Source organism: Calonectris borealis, chromosome 3 (genome assembly GCF_964195595.1).
Source record: "Calonectris borealis chromosome 3, bCalBor7.hap1.2, whole genome shotgun sequence".
Taxonomy (NCBI): Eukaryota; Metazoa; Chordata; class Aves; order Procellariiformes; family Procellariidae; genus Calonectris; species Calonectris borealis.
The window spans coordinates 85,157,007-85,180,218 of NC_134314.1; the positions used below are offsets into that span (position 1 = coordinate 85,157,007).

Genomic DNA, 23,212 nt, shown 5'->3' on the forward strand with positions numbered 1-23,212 from the left:
TTGCCCTGTATTTCCACTAACACAGAAGTCTGAAGTATGGTATAACTGAGTTATGCTTACTTGGCAAAGTTAAACAAGAGTTAACAACCAGTAAAAAGTCTGTGTCAAACCAGAGGACGCTGTAGGTTCTTTAAGTGCCCTCCCATATTTGTTTTGAATAAAAGTATCCTACTGGTTTCAAAATACAAAAAGCCCCAACAACAGTTTTTCCCCCTATAGTGTTGCATCTTAGAAGAGAAGTATCATCACTAGATATGAGAGCTAGAGAAAACCCAGAACTCAACAGGAAAAGAGATTTGAGACACCACATATCACTTCCTTCTGCAGGCATGACTCTTTTTTTTATAGAAAATAAAAACAAAAAAATTTTATTAACGGTACTGTAGATACCTGTACAGAGTGTAAACTTTAATATTTCACCAGATACGTGAATAATTCTGGAGAAAGAGTTATCAAGCACCTTCATTTCAACACATTTTTGATATTTACAGTAAGACATACCTGATTAAGTGTATGAATAAAATGAATTAAAAGTTATAAAAAGTTATAAAAAAATCTTTAAAATGTTTATATGGTTTGTTATTTTATGATAAATATACAGTTAAAGAGGAAGAGGGGTCACACATTTAAGACTCAGAATTGGCTCTGTTTAAAACTGTTACTGTAGTGTCTGAAGAGGGAGGGAGGAAATGGGGATGTTAGCTTACTGCTTTGATCATGACATTGTGAGATGTGTTCTGGCAGAAGGCTCGCAAGCCCTGTTTTTTTCTGCTGCTGCAGGTTGGCTTGCAGGTAAGCTGCCTTCCCAACACACAGTGTGGAAGCCAAACTTCACCCCCAGATTTGTACTGCTAATTTGACATAAGAATATGCATTTTGATTTTCCCTCCCCACTCCAAACTTACTGCTCTGATTTTCAGCACGCCTTTTTGCTGTTACTGTACATTGGCACACAAATTGGGCATCACCATCTTTTTTCTTTTAAGCACCAAGTCAAAGGTGACCTTTCTGGAAATCAGATTTTGAACTGCCATGGTTTCTCATGGTCTAAGAAAAGGCATGGCATGGTTTGCTAAAGAAGAAAGTTGGCTAGGATAGGATTCAAAGACTACTTTCAGGCTTACAGAATCAAACATAGAAATATTATTTTAAAAGCTCTCAGGAAACAAATGTGACTGTGTCTTTCCTTAAAACCAAACACCTTCAAATGAATCAACATCCATTCTTTGATGAACTATCAGCAATTGAGATCTATATCTAAAGTTTGTTTAGTGGAATTTAGGAAACTACTTGGGAATCCACCTCAGACAGAAGAAAAATAAATCTCTCAAAATCCAACAAAAACTTCAAATAGATCCACTAAGCTGTGCTGATTATCTATGAACAATCACATGCTGTGGGAAAGGATCACATGAGCCAGGGTGAGAATTACCCTCACAGCACATGGATAAAGTATTTCCATAATACAAGAGTCAAAAGTTGAGGTTCAAGTTTTGGAAGTGGAAGGACTGGTAGTGGGAAGGAATGCAGTTAGGCATTAAATCTGTGGTATTACTCGGTGTTCCCACCCACATCTATTCATCCTTGGGATCCCCTGGTTGCTTCTCGGCTAGAGACATGGCCCAGCCACATATATGATGGGCTGAGCATGCCACTATGCAGATAACTGCTGCATGCTCCGAGGTACAACCCCGTCTCAGGATTTGAGTCATGCCATCCTCTTTACTCTGTTCAGTATTTGTTACTTTAATTTTGCCAAGAGACACTTCCTCCTAGCCCCGCACTTAGGTGCAACTAAGGCCTCCACATTCACCTTTAAAAGCAAAGAGATAATATTACAAGGAATAAGATGCAGTTGGACCCAACCTGGGCAGCTCTGTCTTGCCTAACTGCTACAAAACAGTCATTGCCTCTGTGTGTGTGTGTCTGCATATGCGCATTGTGGCTTGCTGTCAGCAGCACGGATCGCTTATCTTTGGGGCCTGATTGTGTTGATAGGAGTGAATTGTTTATAGCACATTTGCAAAAGGTGTCTGCTGCTCTAAAGCTTATTTTAACGCTCAGTTTCTTTCTATACAATCCACTCCAACTGTGTTGTCAGGGCAGCGGCAAGAACGGCCTCCTGGGGTAGCCAAGCAGAGGTGAGTACAACCACCATTATTCACTGTACAGTAGTTATGTCCTGGAAAAGAACAGAGATGTAAAATGTTAAAGAAAAACAAAAGCAAAACCACAATAAAATCCAAAATACATACATACAAAAGAAGTGCAGATTTCATGACTACCCTAGAGAAACAAGCCATAACGAGATTGAGAGTGAAGCAAAACTATGCTTTGGGGAGATGAGAGTCATCATGTCCCTTGTGTCAGCTTCTGATATTCACCTCAAAGAAAGATCAAGATATTGGGACAGAGCGGGAGAGGCAACATGAAAAAACTGGACTGTTCCTGAAATACCCTTCATAAATTGGCCAAGTAGTCACAGACATTGGAATAAAGAGACAGTGAGTGAGGAAATACAGAAAGTGCAACACATGGGGACAAAGTCCAAAATGCTACAGGACATCATCACTGGATACCAACCACTACAAAAACATGGAGGAATGAGCCACGAAAACAAAAAAATGAGGTGAATGGGGAGGAGTACGTTAATTTGAAGGATAAAATGAAAGAGAATACAGCACCAGAAGCAGTGGATCTGAGGGGAAAGGCATCCGCCCAAGAAAAAAAAAAAACACTTGAAATAGACATATGATGAGAAAGAAATGATACCAACATTCTGAATATTATAAACATAAGCATTTACTCAGAGGACAAAATGTTGTTTGATTCTACACTGCCTACCACAATGGAACTGTGAATTAAAAACAACATAACAAAGTAATAACAACATAACTGAATTCTTAATTATGACATTTATATGCATTTTTTTAAGCTCTGAATCAAGCTTTCAATTAAATTATGTTTTTTTACTATATATATTGAATAATTTGAAGAGAAACTATCTTACGGGTTTTTTAGGCCTAAAGTAAAACCACTACAACTCCTATAATTCCAGCCACGTTGTAATAATAAAAAGTGAACTCTTCTCCTAACTGTGATTTGCTAAGAACAACATAACTGAACAGTGATATTGTTTCCCAAAGAACAAATTGTTATTTCAAGGGTATCAACTTCCTCTCTTCTAAGCTTCACAAGGGACTTTTCAATAACATATGTGAAAAACTTAACATTCAACAGAGCAGAAAGACTAGCCCTCCCACTCTATCACCTGCTGTTTCCTGAACGTTCCCTTTTTAAAAACACTGGATCTCATTAAGGACTCCTGGAAGACCATGATATTTCTGTAGCTTAAACTTAAAAATAAGTAAGGCCCTAGCCGTGAATATAGCATTCAATTTAGATGATGACAACATAGCAGCTTTTGCCATGTCAGATCCTCATCTTGATCATACACTTGTCCTTTCATAAAGGATAGAACAGGCCCCTTCTTCCCGCCCTATTCTGGTTTCATATGGCAACCACAACAACTGCTTTTACCAAAAAAAAAAAAAATTAGGTGGCTTTTAATTTCTCAGTAAATGGAAATCTAATCAATAACCTGTTCTTCACTAACTACCTAGATCAGTTGGCAGCCTGTCAATGGGAGCTGCTACTAAGTTCATTTATATGCTAAGGTGTCGCACAACTGTTGCACAGCTGTAAAAACTTGAGGATCATCTGGATTACCTCCTGGGCACTGAGCAAAGGCTGTAGTGATTCCATAGAGACGGGAGCGCTTGTGAGGCTGGAAGTTATCATTTTCTACAGAAATCGTGCGATCCACTGCTACAACAGCATCCCTGTCGTATGCAGAAGAGAATATACGGAAGTGAGATGAAGGTGGAAGTACAGGGGAAAACAAAATAAAACAAGCAAACAAAAGGGAAGAAAACTGAAGTTGCTTCTTTTTTACAATTAGGAAGCGATGCCAGAAGCAAAATCATCCAAGACCTCATCTTTCCTGGGCAACGCAAACATGTCATAACCCTCATTCTAGGCAGCTAAGAAATTTAGCAGGGAGCCACCTCACTAATTTTGAAGATACTTCCAATACAGGACAATGTCCCTCTACAGGGACACATCTATTAGTAGTTTTGACACATTCTCCATATTCTGCCCCTTTGACGTTTTCTCTGGTATAGCTGACATTGCAGCTATTATGCATAATGATTATGGACAATGTTGTGTTTCAGGTGGAGCCTGATATCCGGAAGGAATATAGCTAGTCATAAGCAATTTTTTTTCCCTAAAAATAAAAGGGCAGTCAAATGACAGACCTGTAACACACTGTTTCCCACCTATAGAAGCCTATTCTAGAATAGCACTTCCCAGCTGTTAGGTTCTAGCTTGGCAATCCTTACACATATTAATAGCTCTTCCTGCTGCAATTGATGGAGTTATTTGTGTAAGAGTTTGCAGATAGAGCCCGCACACCCATCTGCCTCAAGGAAAAATAAATATTTAAAAATGCATGGACTGGATTTTTTTCTGGAAAATATAGTAAACTCTCAAGTCTTGATCATACATCAATGTTTTAGATCATTTGCAAGAAAGAAAGTGTCATCTAATCACTAAAAATGTTTTTTTCTTATTTCTGCTTGAACATTCAGATAATATAAGGCATAGAAAGCCTTGAGTGACTAATTTCTGCCCTCTACAATGCAGCAAGTACAGCCATAAGGGAAACATGTTAGCTCCCACTCCTTTCCCAAAAATGTTTAGTGTTAAAAGCATTTTCTTAGAGGACAAATCACTATGCTGAAAACAAAAACTCAGTTAACTGGCAACATCAATAGGTCAACTCTACAGATCCACTCCACCCTGCATCAGCTAGAATTTGCCAGGAAAGCAAAAAAACAGGAATGTGTGAGAGGTCAGACATGAGAAATGCAGTATATACTTCAGTTCCTACCACGGAAAAGAACAAATTAAAGCACTCCATAATTTCTTTAGCAGATAACATACCTTCTCCAGTCTGTGTAGTATAAATTCTTCCCATAGCTTGTAACACTAAAAGGATACTGAATTCCTTCAACAATCTTTCGTCGACCAAGCTGATTAGGGTTCATGCATTCCAGCCTCTTGGTACCTGGGTGTCGTGAAACAATTAAGCCTTTGAACCAGAGCAAGAAAGCTCTCATGAGGGATAAAGGACAAGCGTAAGCATGCAAGCACGAACAGAGTAAAACTTCCTGGAAGTCTTTCAGTATGCTGCTTAGCCAAAGCTTTCCCCATGCCACATCTCTGCGCGTGCCAAAGATTGGATGGGAAAGTACTTTGGTGCTAATGTTAATCCGCACACCACCTAACTTAGAGGAACACAGATGTCCAGTGCAGCCATGGCCATTGCTCACAAGCTGAGACTCCTGGTACAGACACCAGCATCCTCAGGCTAGGGTGGAAGCTGACAGAAGGTCTCCTCCATTCTGGAGGGATACTTCAACCACTAACGAGTTCCACCTCTGCTGGAAGGCATTTTTGCAAGGTTAGTTTGGTGACCATGTTCCCAAAATCCTTGCTGGGTTGGGCCATGAAGGCAAGACTACAGGAAGAACATCTAACTTGTAGATGCAAACAGGGTGTAAAAAGGTCTAGCTGTAAAGCTACTACACACGTTGGGAACACTGCTAGTGAATGTAAACACCTATGGGTTTCTTTAAAGTAGTGGGTTCCAAAATTATGGAAAAAGGAAAAGAGACAAATGCAAGAACAAGAGAGGAAGAGTGAAAAAGAAAAGAAAGATAGCACAAGGAGATATATTTGAAGGCTGGAGAAAAGTGCCTTACAGTAAAAAAGAGAGCTTGATCTTTTTAGTTTATCAAAAACTTGAAAGGTGACTTGAAGTGTAAAAGCACCTCCACAGGAGGAGATCTCTGGCAAAGTCTACAGTGAGAAAGAGAGCAAGATGCAAAAAAAAAAAAAAAAAAAGTTCAAATGAGAATTAAAAGCACACTTTTTTTTTTACTGGTAAGGCACTGGCACAAAACGAGCAATGGATCAGTGGCAGAACCTTCATCTCTTGATCTTTAAATCTAGTATGAATTGCTTTTTCAAGACTTGCTTCAGTCAAATACAAGCCAGACTTTACCTAAAGAGAGGTTATGGGTCTTAGAACAATAGTGAAAGAATGATATTCTGTAGGGCCAGATTAGATGAATCAGTCTTAAACTAGCAACTTCTTCTACAAAGGCCTAAGCACTACCTAAAGATATAGCCACATACAAGACACACAGATATAAACCTGTCGCATTCCAAGAAAGTTTTCTGATCAGAACTGAAATCTTTCAGCTTGCGCCACAGTCTCATGTGAATGCTACAGTGGTAGTAACAACAAAGAAAGTGAGAGATTATTAAAACCAAAAAGAAAGGTATGAAGTCTAAGATGCAGCCCAAAGAGCTATAAACATTAGCTGGCTGTGCATCATTTCAGGATTGGACATAGTTATTGTACTGCTATTATGAAGATTGATTTTAGCACCTCTTTACCTGCATCTACCCAGCACAGCATTGAGGAATAAGGATCAAATGTCAGCCCATTTGGTAACCCAAGATCATCTTTAACAAGGATTCTTCTGTTTGTGCCATCCATGTATGAGGTTTCAATTTTAGGAGCTTCTCTGTTCCAGTCAGTCCAGTACAAGTTTCTTAAGAGGAAGAAAAAGGCAAGAATTAAGACAGTGACTGATCTCAAAAGACTGTGATAATTAACGAAAACGCTAAGGACACAAAACTAACACGCACACACCCCAAATCATTTAAATAAGTAAGAAGGACCACATTGCACTTGGATATAGAAGTAACAGAAGTATAGTAAAGATGTAGCAAATGTTATAGTTCCATTAAAAAACAAAAAGAGCAAGCACACACTCGAAAAGAAATGCTTTCCTACATTGTTTAGGTTATGTGCAAGATGCCAGGCAAAAAGACCTCTATTTCAACAGTTCTGAGGACCATTCAAAATGTACGTCTAGAGTTCTCCTCCCCACCACCCATCATGCCTGCTCTGGCTAAGCAGCAGGAGCATATGGCATACATTTGTGGGACTCATTCAAAATTACATTTTTCTTTTCAGTGCACCAAGCAAGCAACAATATTGATCAAAGTAGTTTATAGTCAGGGGAGAATCCCGAAGAGGGCCATTAATTCACTGATGCTTTATTATTAGTGGCCATTTGTTAGTGGTGTTTTTTGAGTTGGATGCACTTTCTGTGGCTGAGAATTTACTTGGCCCCTCAATGCCGGCACCTTTGTTGTTTATTCCTTAAACCACACACAAACACACACACGAAATCTACTGGGAGACAGTCTGTGCTGCTTGAGCTGAACCCCGAACCCTACTGCATCAGTGGGGTTCTGCACGGAACGGAGGTCTCTCCTCAGTCTGATTATACTTGTGCCTCTCCCCTTCTCTCGCAGCATGAAGTACATTCGTTTTTCCTTATTATGCTGTCACTTAATGTACATCCACAGATGTTTTCACCCCGCTATTATGTGACTATTATGTAAAAGTTTATTTTAGGTTAAAGGAATGAGAGAAGTCAATACCATTACTTTTTCATTTAGTTTTTTATCACTCAAATTTTCATGGATCACATGCATTCTTTTCTCACTACAAACCTTGTTTGCAAACATCTGGAATGAGGATACATCTTCCAAAAAACTCTCCCTGAGCGTATAGTACTTTTGTTCATAAACGAATTCTCACCTAAGAGCATTCCAAATGCCTATTATATCAATTAAGCAATCACTTAGTAGAACTTCCCAGCAATTCAAGACTGAAAAGAAAAACTCTTTGCTTCTGTGCTTCTGAGTATTTTGACTGAAATGACTCTTCACAGCAGCGGCCACGCTACAGAAAGTTGCGCCAGGACAATAGCAGGCAAGTTCAGACATTAACAAACAGACATGCAGTACTACCATAGGCTCTGTAGTAGTTTTAATTTTCCCTGTATTTCTTCCAATACTCAGGGGGAAAAAATGTCAACAGATCAAAGACACATAAAAGTATGTATATACTTCCACTTTTGCAGGCTGGAACCATAACTTGAAAACATTTACACTTTCCTACTGACACTCCGCTTGGCTATTTGTGTGACTGCAGCTTACAGGCTTGATTTTAAAAGTATGTAGTTATCTGCATTTTCAAACACAAGCCTAATAGGACCTTCTCAGGCATCTGAATGACAGAAGCGAAAATGGTGACAGAAGAGACACCATGGGAGTTTTCAAAGAAGGAACATTGTACAGGAAGAAGGGCTGTCATGATGGAAATGAAAATATCAAATTGCTTAATCTAATATTTTAGCCCAGTAATTTTGCAAAAAAATATTTTTTTAGGTAAGTGGAACTCTTGTCATCCTGCAAACAATGTACTGAAAGCAAGGTACAAACAAGTATTTGACAAACCTCTCAAAGTGCCATGGTATTACCTAGTGGGCATTTTAGAAGAAGTTTTATTTCCAGTATACCACTCAGACACAGGACACAACTAGGTTGTTCCATTTTGGTTTGTTAGTTGTTTTAGGAAAAGATAATCCTATTATCGTCTACAGATAGCCTGAAAACATGGACGCAGAGTATATGCTCATGTTAAATAAATAAATAAAAAGCAAGCTTTGTACATATATCTTGACAACATATCCATACCCTCTCATAGGATCTGCAACAATTGCTCTGGGGTTCACCAGGCCAGTGTCAAAAAGGATGCGACGCTGGCGACCATCCAGCCTAGCCACTTCTATTCTATCCAGTTGAGAGTCAGTCCAGAAGATGTTGCGACCTAGATGATCTACAGCTATCCCTTCAGGGCTTCCCAAGTCTGCAAGAGAACAGAGGAAAAACGTGGCTAGACATGATATTTATTCCCAATACACAATGTCAGCCTCAAAAGCATTCTCAACTCTTAACTAAGTTTTCTTTCAGTTTTCTGGCTGTGGTCCAACAAAAGCTACTTCATGTCAGTTAGAAGAGGAATACGCATTTTGCCTTATGAAGTTTAAATATACAGAACTTTCACAAATACATTGAATAATAAATTTAGGAACCGACTCATCATGCATCCCAAATCTGCATATAAAATTGCCTCGTGGGGTGGACACGGAAAAAGAGTTGATATCAGAGAAATAAACAATAGAGATTATCAGAATGTTATTCTACCCTCCTTAGCAGGCGAGGATCTAGAATGGATTTTATAATCCCTAATATTCCCCCTTCTCTGGTAGCAGCATATGTGGCACCCCTCCGAAAACTGGATTTATGCTAAATTTAGCCAATGGAATACTTAAAGATAATCAAGCTCCAAAGCACTAGAAATAATTATATTAACTAACTGATGGAATTTAGATCTAGTTCTTTGTTTTTGCAGAGCAATCCTTCTTGGAACATGTTTTAGTACTGTATGTGCACAGTTTTTCTTGGACAGTTAGTTGTTCCAAAAGCAACAGGAAATAGCAGATAATGACCTTACTGCTTTAGCATTAGTAATTTCTAACTCAGATGAAGGATGCAGAATAACTATATAGCACCCCAAGGTTTAATTCAGCCACTGCGAAAAGCTGCTCTAATCTTTTCAAGGTTCATACATCCATTGAAAAAGAGCAGGCAGGCTGTGTGGGATGTAATGAAGCCGAAGACAGGTACAAATCAATTTTAGTCCAATTTCAGTTCTAAAAGAAATAGAAAGAATTGGACATGGTCACTCCCAAAAAGAGGTGAAGTGACCCTTCATACCAGCCAGTTGTCGAAAAAAAATACCTTTCAAATGCACCTTTCGTGTGAATGTCCAAGAATGACAGAATGTGGCCTGTTAAGCCTTCTATTCATTCTCAAGTTTATTTACTGACAGCCATTAAACAAACAGTATGTGACACAAACAACGTTTCTGGAGAAAAGGCATTTGGTCCAGAGCACTGGATAGAGCTGTCTAAAATTTGCCACTGTGACTTTGCTGTGAATAATAGTTGCAGAATAGCCTAAACAGCCTCTGCTTTCTCATATAGGTGGGTTACACTTACTACACTTAACCTGGACACAACATTTTGGATGTATGTTCATTTCTGAAGAGGCAGAAAAGAACAAATAAGACAGATCTCACTGCTACTGACTCACAACTCATACATGGCGGGGGGGGCCAAGAAAGTAAATGTGAATCAGTTCTCTCTTCACTCCTCCCAAGGGTATTTGGGCATACTTTAACTGAGTTACACTAACTTGACATTACTACTTGTATTTCTCCAAGTGCCTCTGTGGAGCTAAACCTGTCATCTGCAAGAAACCACCTCACATATACTTCAGACCCTCAAACGTTCCTACTTCTTTTCTTGCTAATGGCAGAGGCTGCTGAGGGCGGCCTCATTTTGAGGTGATGGTGGTGACAATTCCCAGACAGTCTCTGGGATCAGAAAATCATTGACTAAATGGTGGTGGAGAAGCTCCCAGCCTCTTTTAGGAAAGAGAAGAAGGTAGCAGGCAAAAGATCTGCTGCCACTGATTCCCAGGAACCTCTACTCCCTGACCAGTTTCCTTGCTTCAGCTATATGCCAGGAGATTTAAAGAAGTCTAAAGTAAATATCTTTCCTGTCTGGTTGACAATGAGCCAGAAAAAACTATCCCCCATGGAGGGGTAAGGGAATATGTAGGCTTCATGTATCACCAGTCTTTCCAGGGGCACAAACGCGTTCCTGCTATGTTGTCATCAGGCCCAATACAGTCACAGGCTCTGTCTCTGTCCCTGGGGACAGGCTTGTACAGACGTGTATGGCTGATATGACTTAAGCACATACAACAAAGAGGAAAGCTCTTCTTCCCAACCTGCCTCCCCAGCTGCAGAGCTCAGAAAGCCTCCACAGGCTATACAGCTGCAGGGATAGATGAGAACTGGATGGGGCTCCACAATAAAATATGTTTCTGCAAAGCAACACAACTTGGATGACAAGAGCTTTAACAAACAAAAAAAAAGTGCATTCCACAAAAATACATGTGAACAGAAGAAAGCAGCTGCAGCTCACAGGAGGAAAAAGGCAAAGATCAAAACAAAACAAAGAATTCTCATTAGTCTTCTGAAAGGGAGGCATTTTCCTGTTTCCTGAAATTTTAAAGTTTCAGTTTCAGCTAGCATAGAAGACATCCATTCAAACACTGAATATTCAACCTTATTTTGTTCTGACTCCCTATGGAAGAGTCAGTTAACATACAGAAAGTAGACTGCAACATCACTCAACATCTCTTCAGGAATGGCATTCACTTCCTATGCAAACAACAAGACAACAGAAATCATGAGATGTCTTTACACACACACGATGTTTTTTGTAGCAGATAAAAACCATGAGGTTTCCATGTGGCATTGAAGCATCTTGAATTACCTAAAATTTGAAAGCCTTCACAAATATTTTTAAAATATTTTATACACTGCAAGATTTTTAATGCATGCACACACACTCTCATTAGACAGACTCATTCATATCCATATAAATTTTTTAGCAATAGTAATTTCCCTCACTTTTTAAAGTGCAGAATCTAAGAAAATACTTTGATAGTGGAAATCAGAAATCCTCTTCCCACAGAATTTGTAGTTGTACAGGCACATGCTTGCACTACAGGTTAGAGTCCCTTTCAGATTAAATATTCTGGGATGAGAAGGAAGTCTTACAAATATCTCAGCCATCAAGTTGTACAGAAATATGAAGCTCCATAACTGCTGGAATGGTTAGGGATGGCCTTAAGCCATCCCTAGTGGATTCCACCATCCAGGTATAGAGCAGTAAAGGCCTCAAGCCTACCTCAAGATTCCTCCCCAGAAGTGACAAAGCATCCAAAAGGAGGGTTGTTGGTTTTTTTTTTCTTTGTTAAACACAGCAAGAATATAAGCACAGTCTAGGACTGTAATTGGGTACAGAAATCTTCTGAACATTTCTGTGAGGAGCTGAGACACTGTCCAAAGCCCAGACTATGAGGCTCTAAACCCTGCACCCATTAGTGCCTTGAGATATGCTTTAAAACCACCACAGAAGCTTGATTCATTTTTCAAATCCCTCAACCTTCAATTAAAACGTCCCCCGTGACACTCAATCGTTAGGCAGATACACTATCCTGCAACTGCAAGTAAGGACAGAAACATCTCACTGACATGCTGCTCCCAGTTCTGGCCTTAAACTTAGTTTATTTAAAGAGAACCGACTTCTTGCCTACCTTAGCAGTGGAAAGGCAGTGAAGGGCTATTGCATAGGGAACAGATCTTTTTTCATTTTATGTTATCCAGACTTTTGGTTATTGTTTATCCAAATAACAGTAACTTGTAATGCTATAGCTCAGGCAACACCTGGGAAGTATATATTACTAAATTCAAGTCTCTAATGCCATTCCTAGGGAGTAGCAAGAGGAAGAATTTTGTGCTGTTACCTGTTTTGATGATGGTTGTTGGCTCCCCACCATGCAGGCTAGCCCTGCTGATTGAAGGGCCACTGATGTCTGTCCAATAAACCATCTTGTCCGTGCAATCATAAGCAACTCCAATAACAACTTTGTCCTGTTGGTCAACAAGCAAATTAAATCAGCTTATGCTAAACAACAATTATTTGCCAGCAGCACTAGCTTATGGATCTAAGTCTCTAAGCCTGAAAAAAGAAATTCTTGAGGAGAGGTGGGAGGTGGGGAGGATAGGCAGAGAAAACGATTCGGTGGCAGTCATTGTAGAATACAATACAAAAATACTTTCAATTATGAGTCCCTTTTAACTAGCAGACACCATTTACAATTACCTTATTTCAAAGAAGTATTGTAGATATTAGTACTGAGCAGTTGGTCACTTCTACAACTTCACCTGTATATCCATTTAAAGAAAGTTCATGTTGTTATTTTACTGTGTTATTCCTCATGTGCTTTTTTTCTCTCATTCTTTCCCTTCAAGGAGGAATAACGACTTCTACCAAATCTGACTTGTATTCTGCAAATTCATCAACCCATGCATGATGGCTGCATTTCACCAGTATTACCTACGTAGCATCATTTGACTCAAAAATGTTCTAGCAAAGTAAGTTTTTAAAATAAAAAATAGCTTAAACATATATGCCATAAATCATTCTGCTGGAAAGAATACGCTCAGGGACAAGGAACATATATATGCAATTTTCCAGGCAGAAGAAGATAGGAATAGAGTTTGAGTTCAGAGTTGAAACCCTTTCCTCCAGGCAAATGAAAGACTCTCACAGTAAAACAGTAATTTCACACGGATTCCCACGTCTATTGCCTTTACTGCTTTTGTAACTTGCAGCTTCCTAGAAAGATGGTCCAAAACCATGCATTAAAACGGATGCACTTATTCATCAGCATACATTAATGCTGTAGACTGCAAAACAATCTGAACACCTCTACGCTGCTAAACACTGTCATTTCGCAAATACACAACACTGAGACAGCACGAACAGAGACAATGCTGTTAGCAGAGACTGAAAGTTTCATTTTAATGGCAAGTTTTAATGAAGAGTTGCATCTTATCTCTTGCAAGCTCTTTCCTGAAGATACTTTTAATCAGTTAATTTAAGCCAGATCAAGTAAATAATGAGACTAGCTGACAAGGATTCAGAATCGTGTCTCTGTACCAGCCTAACTACCCCGTCTTGCACATAGTATTTTACTTTATTTTTACATTATTACAGCAGCACTTTAGACAAGAGACAAAAGCTTGATTTTGCCCTTACATCACAGCACAGTTTGTGGTACTATTTACTGAACTGAATCTGTGTAATTTAGTTAGTATTTGATCTACTAAATATTCTCAGTAATGTAAAAAAAAGGCCAGCATGCTACCTGGTATTGCTATCCATTATAAATACAGTAACACTGGAATGAAAACAGAAATCCCAGGCTTCGGGCAAAACAAATGAATGTGGTGAAACTGGAAGTGAGAAGAGTTGGCGTGTGTCACAGGTGATGGAAAAGATAGGTTCTCAGCATCAGGGATTCATTTTCAAGGAAAAAAAATCTAAAGACAGTAGTAAGAAGTGTGGGAAAAAGATTTACCACCCACTGGGCCTGCATACGGAGAAGAAAGCAAAAAAGAAGAAAAAAAAATACTCTTTATATATCTGTAGCCAAGAAGTGCAGAGAATTGACTGAAAAACAGGAAGAGTTTAAGACTTAGGAAGAAACTTTGAGGGATTAAGAGAGAAAAAAAGGGCCTCTCCACATACTGCTTTTGTAGGTCTCCTAGACTTTTATACCAGTCAGAAAGCCACTGGAAGTGTGTGTAGGAGTGTTTATATGATGAGCTGTTGGAGGCATGTGAGATCACAAATATTAGATTTTTTGTCTTATAAGCTATTCTTTAAAGGTAAATCATTTTTTTCTATAGCTCAGTTTTAGGCTTTTTGACTAGTCAGGTCAGGAATTTTCAGTGACAAAGTGATGGGATATTGAAATCTTAATCAAGAGTAAAAATTGAGTTTGGAACTTAAATTATCAAATTACCTAGACAAACACTCTTACTTTCATCTTTGTCTCAAGTCTTCTAAAACACATGGACTTAGTACAGTAGGTTACTTACTGGAATATGCAAAAGCGCTTTTGCACCATTTTTCTTCATGTTGTTTCCCTCTAGCGGAACATGCTCAATTTTACCACTTTGGGCAAAGAGCAAGTGTGTTCCTGGCGGCAGAGGTGCTGTATCTGGTCGAACAGAGGGTCCAATAACAACAGGAGGAGCAGCTGTGCTCAGACCTTGTTAATAGAGAAGGAAACAGATGGGGAAAAAATTAGCTTGTACAGCATAACAAGGCTCCTTGTTATTTGCAGAGACACAATTGCAGTCAGACTTCTTAGAAGGAAACAGCCCTATAAGCAGACACTAATAACTACAATCAGATGCAGAAAGCTTCTGAATTTTTCCCCTTGGCTGACAGAGAAGGAGCAATTGACATAATAGGTCTTTTCATGTTCAGCTCTGTAATTGCTCTTTCCTTCAAATGTTTAGAAAAGCCTATCTTCTTTTGCAGCTGAAGCGAGGAAGATGTAGCAAGGAACATCCTTCATTTCCTGAGGCAACAGTCAGATACCACACATTCAGTTTTGCCACAGCTCCCAGAGGGCAGAAACTATAGGGGCCCCTCACAGTTTCAAGGCAGGGAAGAAGTTAGAAAACCATCTTCTTATTCAGAGGCTCACCACAGTTGTCCAGATGCCCTGGCTGAAGGAAAAGCATATGCTGGAGTTACTGAAGGCTGCAGCACGAGGCATATCATCACTGGGACAGCAAAGATCTGCATTGCTCCAAGTCAGCACTGTATCTCAGGGGCATGACTAAGCACCACATTTGGGAGACAGTGCACTTGGGTGGAGAAACACCCACAAGAAACAAGTGCTTCAGCCACTTACACGGTGGTCGAACTCCTGGGCCGCTTCTGGTACCATCAATCTCATTTCCGTCCCTATCAACGCACCAACAATACCCGCTGCTAGAATGGCACTGAGTGGGTAGGTAATTCCCATGCTCATCACACTGGGGAATGAAGTGACCAACTCTTATCTCCCTTGGGAAGAAAGTGCCTCCGCTTCCAAGAGCTACTTCTCGTTCACGCTGGCATTTGGTTTTTTCAACTTCTGTGAAAAAAAAATACAGATCAGTGAATATTTCTGTTTTAACTAATAACTGTGTTCCATTAACAGTTAATGTATGCTGACCACTTATCACGCAATATTCTTACCACTGGAGGAACACAGCACTGTTACAAACCTTGAAGGCATATGCCTTCAGTGCACCTTCAGGAACAGTCTGCCCTATGTAAATGTGACGCATTTGCCTTAAACTTGTGTCATTTTATCTTTCACTGCCTAGTTTAAAACAGAACAAACAGCCCCCCTTCAGCTTCCTACATTGAAGGGTCATAAACAGAAGCTGGAAAACACTTTCTCCTTGAGGCACATTAACAAGAACATTCTGTCCGACTTGAGAACCCGATGTCTACTCATTTGGCAATTTTCCATGGGCCTTAAAATGTGACTAATTAGCCAGGCCATAGAGTGGATAAAGGTTTTTAGTAATGCTAAAAGTCGAGTTTCTCTTCAGAGCCACAAGAGAAAACCACATCAGGCAGATGCTGAGCTCTTTATAGAACCGAGGAAGTGACACAACTCATCGCTTTGACGTATATTAGGTTTTTAGAGTTCGGTTATAAAGTTTGAGCACTCATTTGATACTTTTGGACCTAAGAAAAGAATTGCGGGGACAGATTGTCCAATCTCTGGTAAAGTGCATAAGTAAGGTTATACAGAAAATGGGAATACTATTACATACGTAGAGAAACATATGATGCACAATGGCTACACCACACGCATATGTATTACTGTAGAGATTACAGAGGAAAGACTAACTTTCAAGATTATCAGGAGATTCAGGGATTCGGTTCTTTTGGTTTCAATTTTCCAAAGCAGTTTGGACTAAAATATACATCTTCTTATGGTATTATCTGTCATGCAATAGGAAATGTCATCTGGATCAATATATCCTTCTAGATGACAAGCAACATAATGAAATTAAAAGAATACAATAAAAATAATCTTTTTCCTTCTCTAGACAAAAAAATCTGGCTTAGTTTTACCTTACACTTGAGACCCTTAAAGGGTTCTGTGCACTGGGAGAGAAAGAGCTCTAATTATGGGCTCAATTATTTCTACAGACAGTTAGAAATACTTACCACAAACTGCCTGCTGAAGAGGCTTGAACATTACGCTTCCATTTATTCCTTCCTTGTTTTTACACTGCCTGGTGGACAGCATTAGCTATGTGTGGCTCAGACTAGATCCAGCCCGGCCGAGCAAAAAGCTAATCCCATGTGCCCATAGACTACTGTGGTGTAAATCACACAAATACAAAAAAAAAGGGTAGTTTTTTATTATTATTTAAACTAGTTATGCAAGCAAAAGCTTTGGACAAGTTTCATGCACCTGGACACAATTAGAGAAATATAAATGTCTGGAGAACAGCTCACTCTAAACAACTGAAATACTTGGCACATACTTTAATGTGGGTGGTGGAGAGCCTTGAATCAACCTACAAAACCAGACCCTGAAGGAAAGCTCCATTATCTATCTCAAGTTTTGTTTGCATGTATTCAATGCACTATGCAGGTAAAAGAAATGTTGATTCCGGTAACTGGATAGTTTTGCCACACATTTTTTTTTTTTTTTAAGCTCCAATTACATGCACTGCTCATGAGAGGAAGTGGGGGGAATACAGAGTATTGGTAAACTGACCCACCCTGCTTTTGTTCATCGCAGAACAAAATCTTCATTGCATTCATGTCATCTTTGAGAGACACTATTAGCTCCTCCTCAGCGAGATATAAAAACAAATGTAGAAGCTGGTCGTTTTTCCTTCCCATCTGAAACTCCCAGAATTAGAGAATATCCAACAGCTTACAATTTTTTGAATCAATAGACTAGATCAACTTTAAGAAAATGAGTTAGCAAATATGAATTATACAAAGGAGTGTGTATACACTCCCAGATAGGACCCAGCTGTTATACATAAAATATATTAGTATTATTGGTAATTTGAAATACCAATGTCTGTTCTAATTTCAAGACAACATTCACATTCATATCTGCAGATTTTATAAAGGAATACTGATGGAATTTTTGAAGAGTACTTATATTGCAATGATCAAGACCAATCTCACAAATGGCCTGCTTATGCAATTAGCCCCACTAAAGTCAAGAGGCTAGTCCAACAAATTAATTTTCAAAATTAGCACTCAGTTTCTAGAAGGCAGAGAATATGATTTGTTCTTTCTAAAAAATCCCATCAACACTTATTTTTCAGTTACATAAAAAGATGTCAGATACCCTATTGCCACTCACTTTTAGGAATAACTGTGTATTTTACTGCTTCTGTGCTCCTGAAAGTCTCTTATATTTGTGATAAACTTTTTTAACAGAATTGAATGCAATAAGTAATCTATGTTAAAGAAATGTTCTGAAAAGAAATAAAACCAGTGTTACCGTGTTCATCTGCGCTGACTCAATCATTTTAACCTGTCTTTCAACATCAAACTCATTTCAACTCACTAACATTAATTTAGCCAATATTAAAATTTATAAACCAAAACAAGCCCCTAAGCTAGTTATGACAGCCCAAACCAGGCACCTGGAATCCATACTGTATTTTTTCTCTCCTTATCTCTGGAATCATGAGCAGGATTACTATGCTTACAGTTTAGAGACACCTAAAGAAAAGTGAGCTGAATCCCAGTCCAGTGTTGTAGCCTATGAAGCAATCAAGGCACAATAATCTTAGATACAGATGACAGCTGGTTGGGATAAATAGTCTGCTTATACTGCTTATACAGTCACACATTTTACTCAGTGTGCTTAAGAAAAGATCATCTGATCTTGCAAGCTTTAAATTGCATTAATTAACTGTCTGAAATGAGGCTAGCTATGACAGAGTTTGAAAGATGAGATTGACACAGTAAATAAAGCACATTCCCTGCCTTGATGAGCTAACACCACAAGTTAGACAAAACATATAACAAGAATTGGCACATATTTAGGTAGTACAAGGGCTACTTCGTAAGCCAGCTTCCAGACACAAACCTTATGGCTAGTAACTTTCCTTTCCTTCAGTGCAGAAACCTAAATGAGGTTTCTTAGTGCTCTTCCTTTAATATAAATACAGAAATATTTCATCCAGCCAAGACTCTTCAAAGATACAGAACAATTAACATTAGGAGAGTTCTCTGATCTCTTGACTGGCATGAAGAAAACTTCCATTAACTACAGCAGAACAAATAATGCTTACCTGGTGTAACAGTGCTGTTACATCTACTAGTATACCTGATGGTAGCAAATGGAAAACAAGTCATACCTATTTCAAGGCTCCATATCCAGGGATTACCAGCCCTGATTTTCAGAGGTTCTTACCATTCTTGAAACCCACATTTGAAAGCCAAGGCAAATGATCATGTCAATGATGAGAAAAATGGTATACACTAGGGTTAGTTCATACTGCCAGAGATTAAAGAAACAGTAAGAGCAAGACCTGGGTAATCTTCAGTGATGCAGGAAAGTGCGGGTGGCAACAGCCTTTTATTAACAGCAGGACCAAGTTTCAATATTTTTCCAGTATCTATGTTTAAACATTATGATTAGCATTTGTTATAAAATTGAGTAAAAATCCATTCTCACTGCTTTTTGATGCAGTTGATGCTTGGCTGATGAAGGTAACACACTTACCTAATAGCTTTGTGTTTCCCTATGGCACTCTACTTATGCCCACAGGACAGTATCATTTTTGAAAAAAAGCACCATACTGTGGGCTACCTTAATTTGATAAATGGTTAAAACTGAAAAATCACTTGAGTCAGTGGACAAACTTCATGAAGTAGTGGTATTTCTAGTAAGTTCCCGTATTATTTCAGTCTTTGTTTTAAATTTCCTTATTAAGAAATTTAATTCCTTCATTAGGATTCCAGAGGAATATATACAACCACAGCCTGCATCATTTGTGGAAGAGAAATGGGCCACAAAACATGCTAAGGACAGGACCTCATCACTAGGTAAACTGAGCTCATTAAAATCAACAAGTAGATTCACACACTTATGGAAAGTTACACTTCTTGGAATACATTGTGTAGACCAGCCTTTAAAGACAGACTCATCTTGGAAACCACAACAACAACAAAAAAAAACTATCAGCAGATCACAGCTATCAGCAGATAACTGCAAGCAGATAAGCTGCCAGCACCCAGCTCAGTGCTGTAGGGATTGTGATGGGGTATAAATAAGAATTCAGCATATACACAAGGACAGGTATAGAGAAGCAATGTAGGATTGGGGAGACGATTCAAGGAATACTATGTCCAGCTCTGGTAACCACAGTTCAGAAGGATAGTGAAAAACTGAACCAGTGTACAGAAAAGAGCTCCTAAGAGAGAAGCTGTAATGCAGAAGAGAGATCAAAGATCCTTGTTCCATGGACCACAGTACACACAGGGCAGACTAGATACATAAAAGAACGCATCCTGAACTCAAGCTAAAAGTATACCCTTCCTCAGAAAAATAAATTTGTATTTAATGTTTTAAACATCTTTTTTTCAGTTGTTTCATAAAATACCAGTAGCAATCTGGAATTTAAAAGTCACTGAAACACATCACAGAACTTAAAAAAAATGAAATGGAAATAGCATGGATATGGAAAGTGGGCCAGACAAAAAACATACATGTACATATTTCCCACATAAGCAAAGAAACAAACAGAATGGGGGAGGAAAAAAAACCTAAAGCCATATACAAGCATTCAAAGTCTTTTTTGGTCATAAAGGAAAGCTCTTGCAGCAGCACTGCAGAAAATGATTTATGGACTTTTCCAAAAAAAGATGGAGGCTGAGAAAACAGGATGAGAAACAGAGATGCATAGGACTTCTTCCCTTCCATTTTGCAGGGGGGATTACAGTCTGATACACTAAACCGAATTCAATTAGTTCTGCAACAGCATTCAAAAATTTTTAAAGATCTGATATAACTACTCAAACAGGTTTTCATTCACAAGCTAAAGACAGAAGTGATTTAAAACTGTGTCCAGAATCAGTATGTAATCAAAGAGTACTTTTTAATTTCCTATGTGGATCACTTAATCCCCACATATCACAGGGAGTTATACTGACATTTTCAATTGCTGTTCTCAGACATTGCCAAAAAAAGAAGAGGAAAAAAACCAAGACAAAATAATACACTCCCCCTTGTCCCTTCATTTTCCTTCGTAATCCTTCACTTACAGTGTTGCCCTGATAAGTGCATTTCTCATGTGAAAGGGATTGTATACAGAGGACCAGCGAACAGTTCTTGACAGTCAGACCCCTAGTTCCAAGAATCTAGATTTGTTTCTGTTTAGTAAACAGTGTCTAGGGTCTGCAGGGGTAGAAACACTCAGACATCTGTTTTTTTGAAATGGAAAAATGAAGCGTGAGGAAATAATGAAGTACAGACTTTCTTAATAGCTGTGAGCTGTGGGACATTCCAGCATCATTAACTCTTTCATTAACCTGCTGGTTCACTCCTACAGACATTCTCTTGTGTGTGACTCACATCCATTTTACTTGTTAGTCTACTTGTTTCAAGAGTTGCCGTTCAGCAGTAAGTTTCATATATAATAATAAAGACACCAAACAAGCAAGCAATTGTACACATGGATCAGAAAAGGGTACAGCAGAAAGAACTGAGTATTCAGATGAATGAAAGTTTCCATGATATTAACAACCAGGAAAGACTTCAGTGACTTGACTGAGGCTAATTAGATCAAAACCTTAGTGGGTAAAAAGGGGAAGAAATGGTCTCTAATTACAGCTGAATACAATACAGCCTCATCTGGAATCTCCATTCTGAAACAGATTGGGTGCTAAAGTAAACTAAGCTGCTTTTTGCTAGACTTCAGAAAGTATATTTTGATTCTATCTCCTGGCAATGATTAACTGTTGGATATATTCATTTTAAAAGTACTAAAGCTTTAGCAACTGATGACATCCCAAAGGCAGCTATTGTTCTATTAACTCTCTAAGTGGGGAGGAATAGCTAAGTTTATTGTAAATACTGCCATTGCTGCCAACTAGCAGAGCAATACAGATACTCTGTACTTCAGTCAGGATTCAGCAAAAGTGAGACTTCTTATCTACACAGATTTTTTCTGCTTAGAGCATTTCATGAGCAGAGCGAATTGATACAAGTGTTTCTAAAGCATGTCTTCTACTGATAGTACAAAAAGCATTAAAAAAATAAAAATCAGAGAGGCATATATGAAGACTAAACAAAACTTGGCAGATTCCCACCCACTAAAACAGTAGATACAACAAAACTCTCCAAAGTATTTTGTTACTACCATTAAAGCTGTGACATGGAAAGATCCTCATTCAAGATACAATTGTGTTGAGTATGCAAAGTCAAGAAGTGTACAGGATAGCAGAAAAAAAACCCATAAAGCTACTACAAAATAGTACATTGTGCTTAGCAGCTTAGTAGACACTAATCACTGCATGTGAAAAGGTATTGTTCTCAGCAAAGAAAACCCACTTAAATATGCTACCACATATACTCAGAAGAAATTAATTATGTCCTGGTAATAAAGTTAATTGGTTGAATTCAAGTATTAGTCTACTAAACCACCTGTTTCAGCTACAAAGGGGATGTGCCAGACATGAAAGCAATATTTCTGCCTCTACAATTCTGCCTGAAGAACTGGAAGCTTTAAGGTTCAATTTCGCTTCAAGTTATTCACATCAAGTTTCTCCACATCAATTCACCATATTTCTTCACATCAATTATTCCTCTGGGAGGAATAATCCTGGTTTTATCAGCTGGGTGGTTAGCTAAATATTTTGACACAGGTCAGAAACACTAGGTAGTTCTTAATTCATCTGGCATTAAAATGAAAATACACATCGGCATTTGTGCATGAAAAGTTAGTTAAAAATAATATTGAAAGACTGACAAAATGGCAAAAACAAGAGCTTCAGGATTAAACAGTGCAAAACCTCCTACAATTTATCTGATAGAAAAGTCTACAAGCACTGGGTGATTTGATGTAACACGCGTTGTTGAGCACATGATGGAGAGTCATGTAAATATGATCTAAAACCAGAAACAACCTTGTGATTTTTTTATGCCTTTCCTATAAACGATCCTTTGCCTTTTTGTTTTAAGACATGAGTATCCAATTGTGGGAAAAAAAAAAAAAAGTCAGAACTTCAGAGTTAGGGAATATAGCGGCAAAAGAAAAATATTAAGTTTCAGCAACGCATCAGGTAGTAGTATTGTGCCATGCAGACAATCACTCTTAAGCCAGCACATCCACTATTAAAAAAAAACCCTCTCAATTTTGAATCATCAAATACTTTGGACATCATTAAGACCACAGTGCAGAAGCTGAATTATAAAGACAGCCTCCCTCCTCCGTCATGCTGCTTCTTGCTTTCTTTCCCTTTGGCCCTATGCCTGTCTTACTCTTGGCTGCACAGTTTGAGTTTCAGTCTGTTGAGAGGTGCAGGGTCTTTTGCCCAACAGCAAGAATCTTAGGAGCAGGAGAATTGGGTTTGAATATACTCAGAAGTTAGGGTTTATTTCCTGGATGAAAGCATTCACCATTCTGCAAAACCCGACTGCTGTCCCTTAAGTTTGCCACACTTTCGAA

General features: G+C 38.6%; 1 protein-coding gene across 1 annotated transcript in view; it reads right to left on the reverse strand.

Moving 5' to 3' along the window:
* Positions 1-338: 338 nt before the first annotated feature.
* Positions 339-23,212, reverse strand: part of NID1 (nidogen 1) — a 46,527-nt gene continuing 23,653 nt past the window's right edge. The window contains exons 13-20 of the mRNA XM_075146504.1: positions 15,409-15,633; positions 14,582-14,754; positions 12,439-12,565; positions 8,689-8,860; positions 6,529-6,686; positions 5,008-5,131; positions 3,730-3,842; positions 339-2,182 (exon numbers count right to left, since the gene is read on the reverse strand). Of these exons, the coding sequence (XP_075002605.1) occupies positions 2,061-2,182; positions 3,730-3,842; positions 5,008-5,131; positions 6,529-6,686; positions 8,689-8,860; positions 12,439-12,565; positions 14,582-14,754; positions 15,409-15,633 (1,214 nt within the window). The 3' untranslated portion in view covers positions 339-2,060. The remainder of the gene's footprint in view (positions 2,183-3,729; positions 3,843-5,007; positions 5,132-6,528; positions 6,687-8,688; positions 8,861-12,438; positions 12,566-14,581; positions 14,755-15,408; positions 15,634-23,212) is intronic.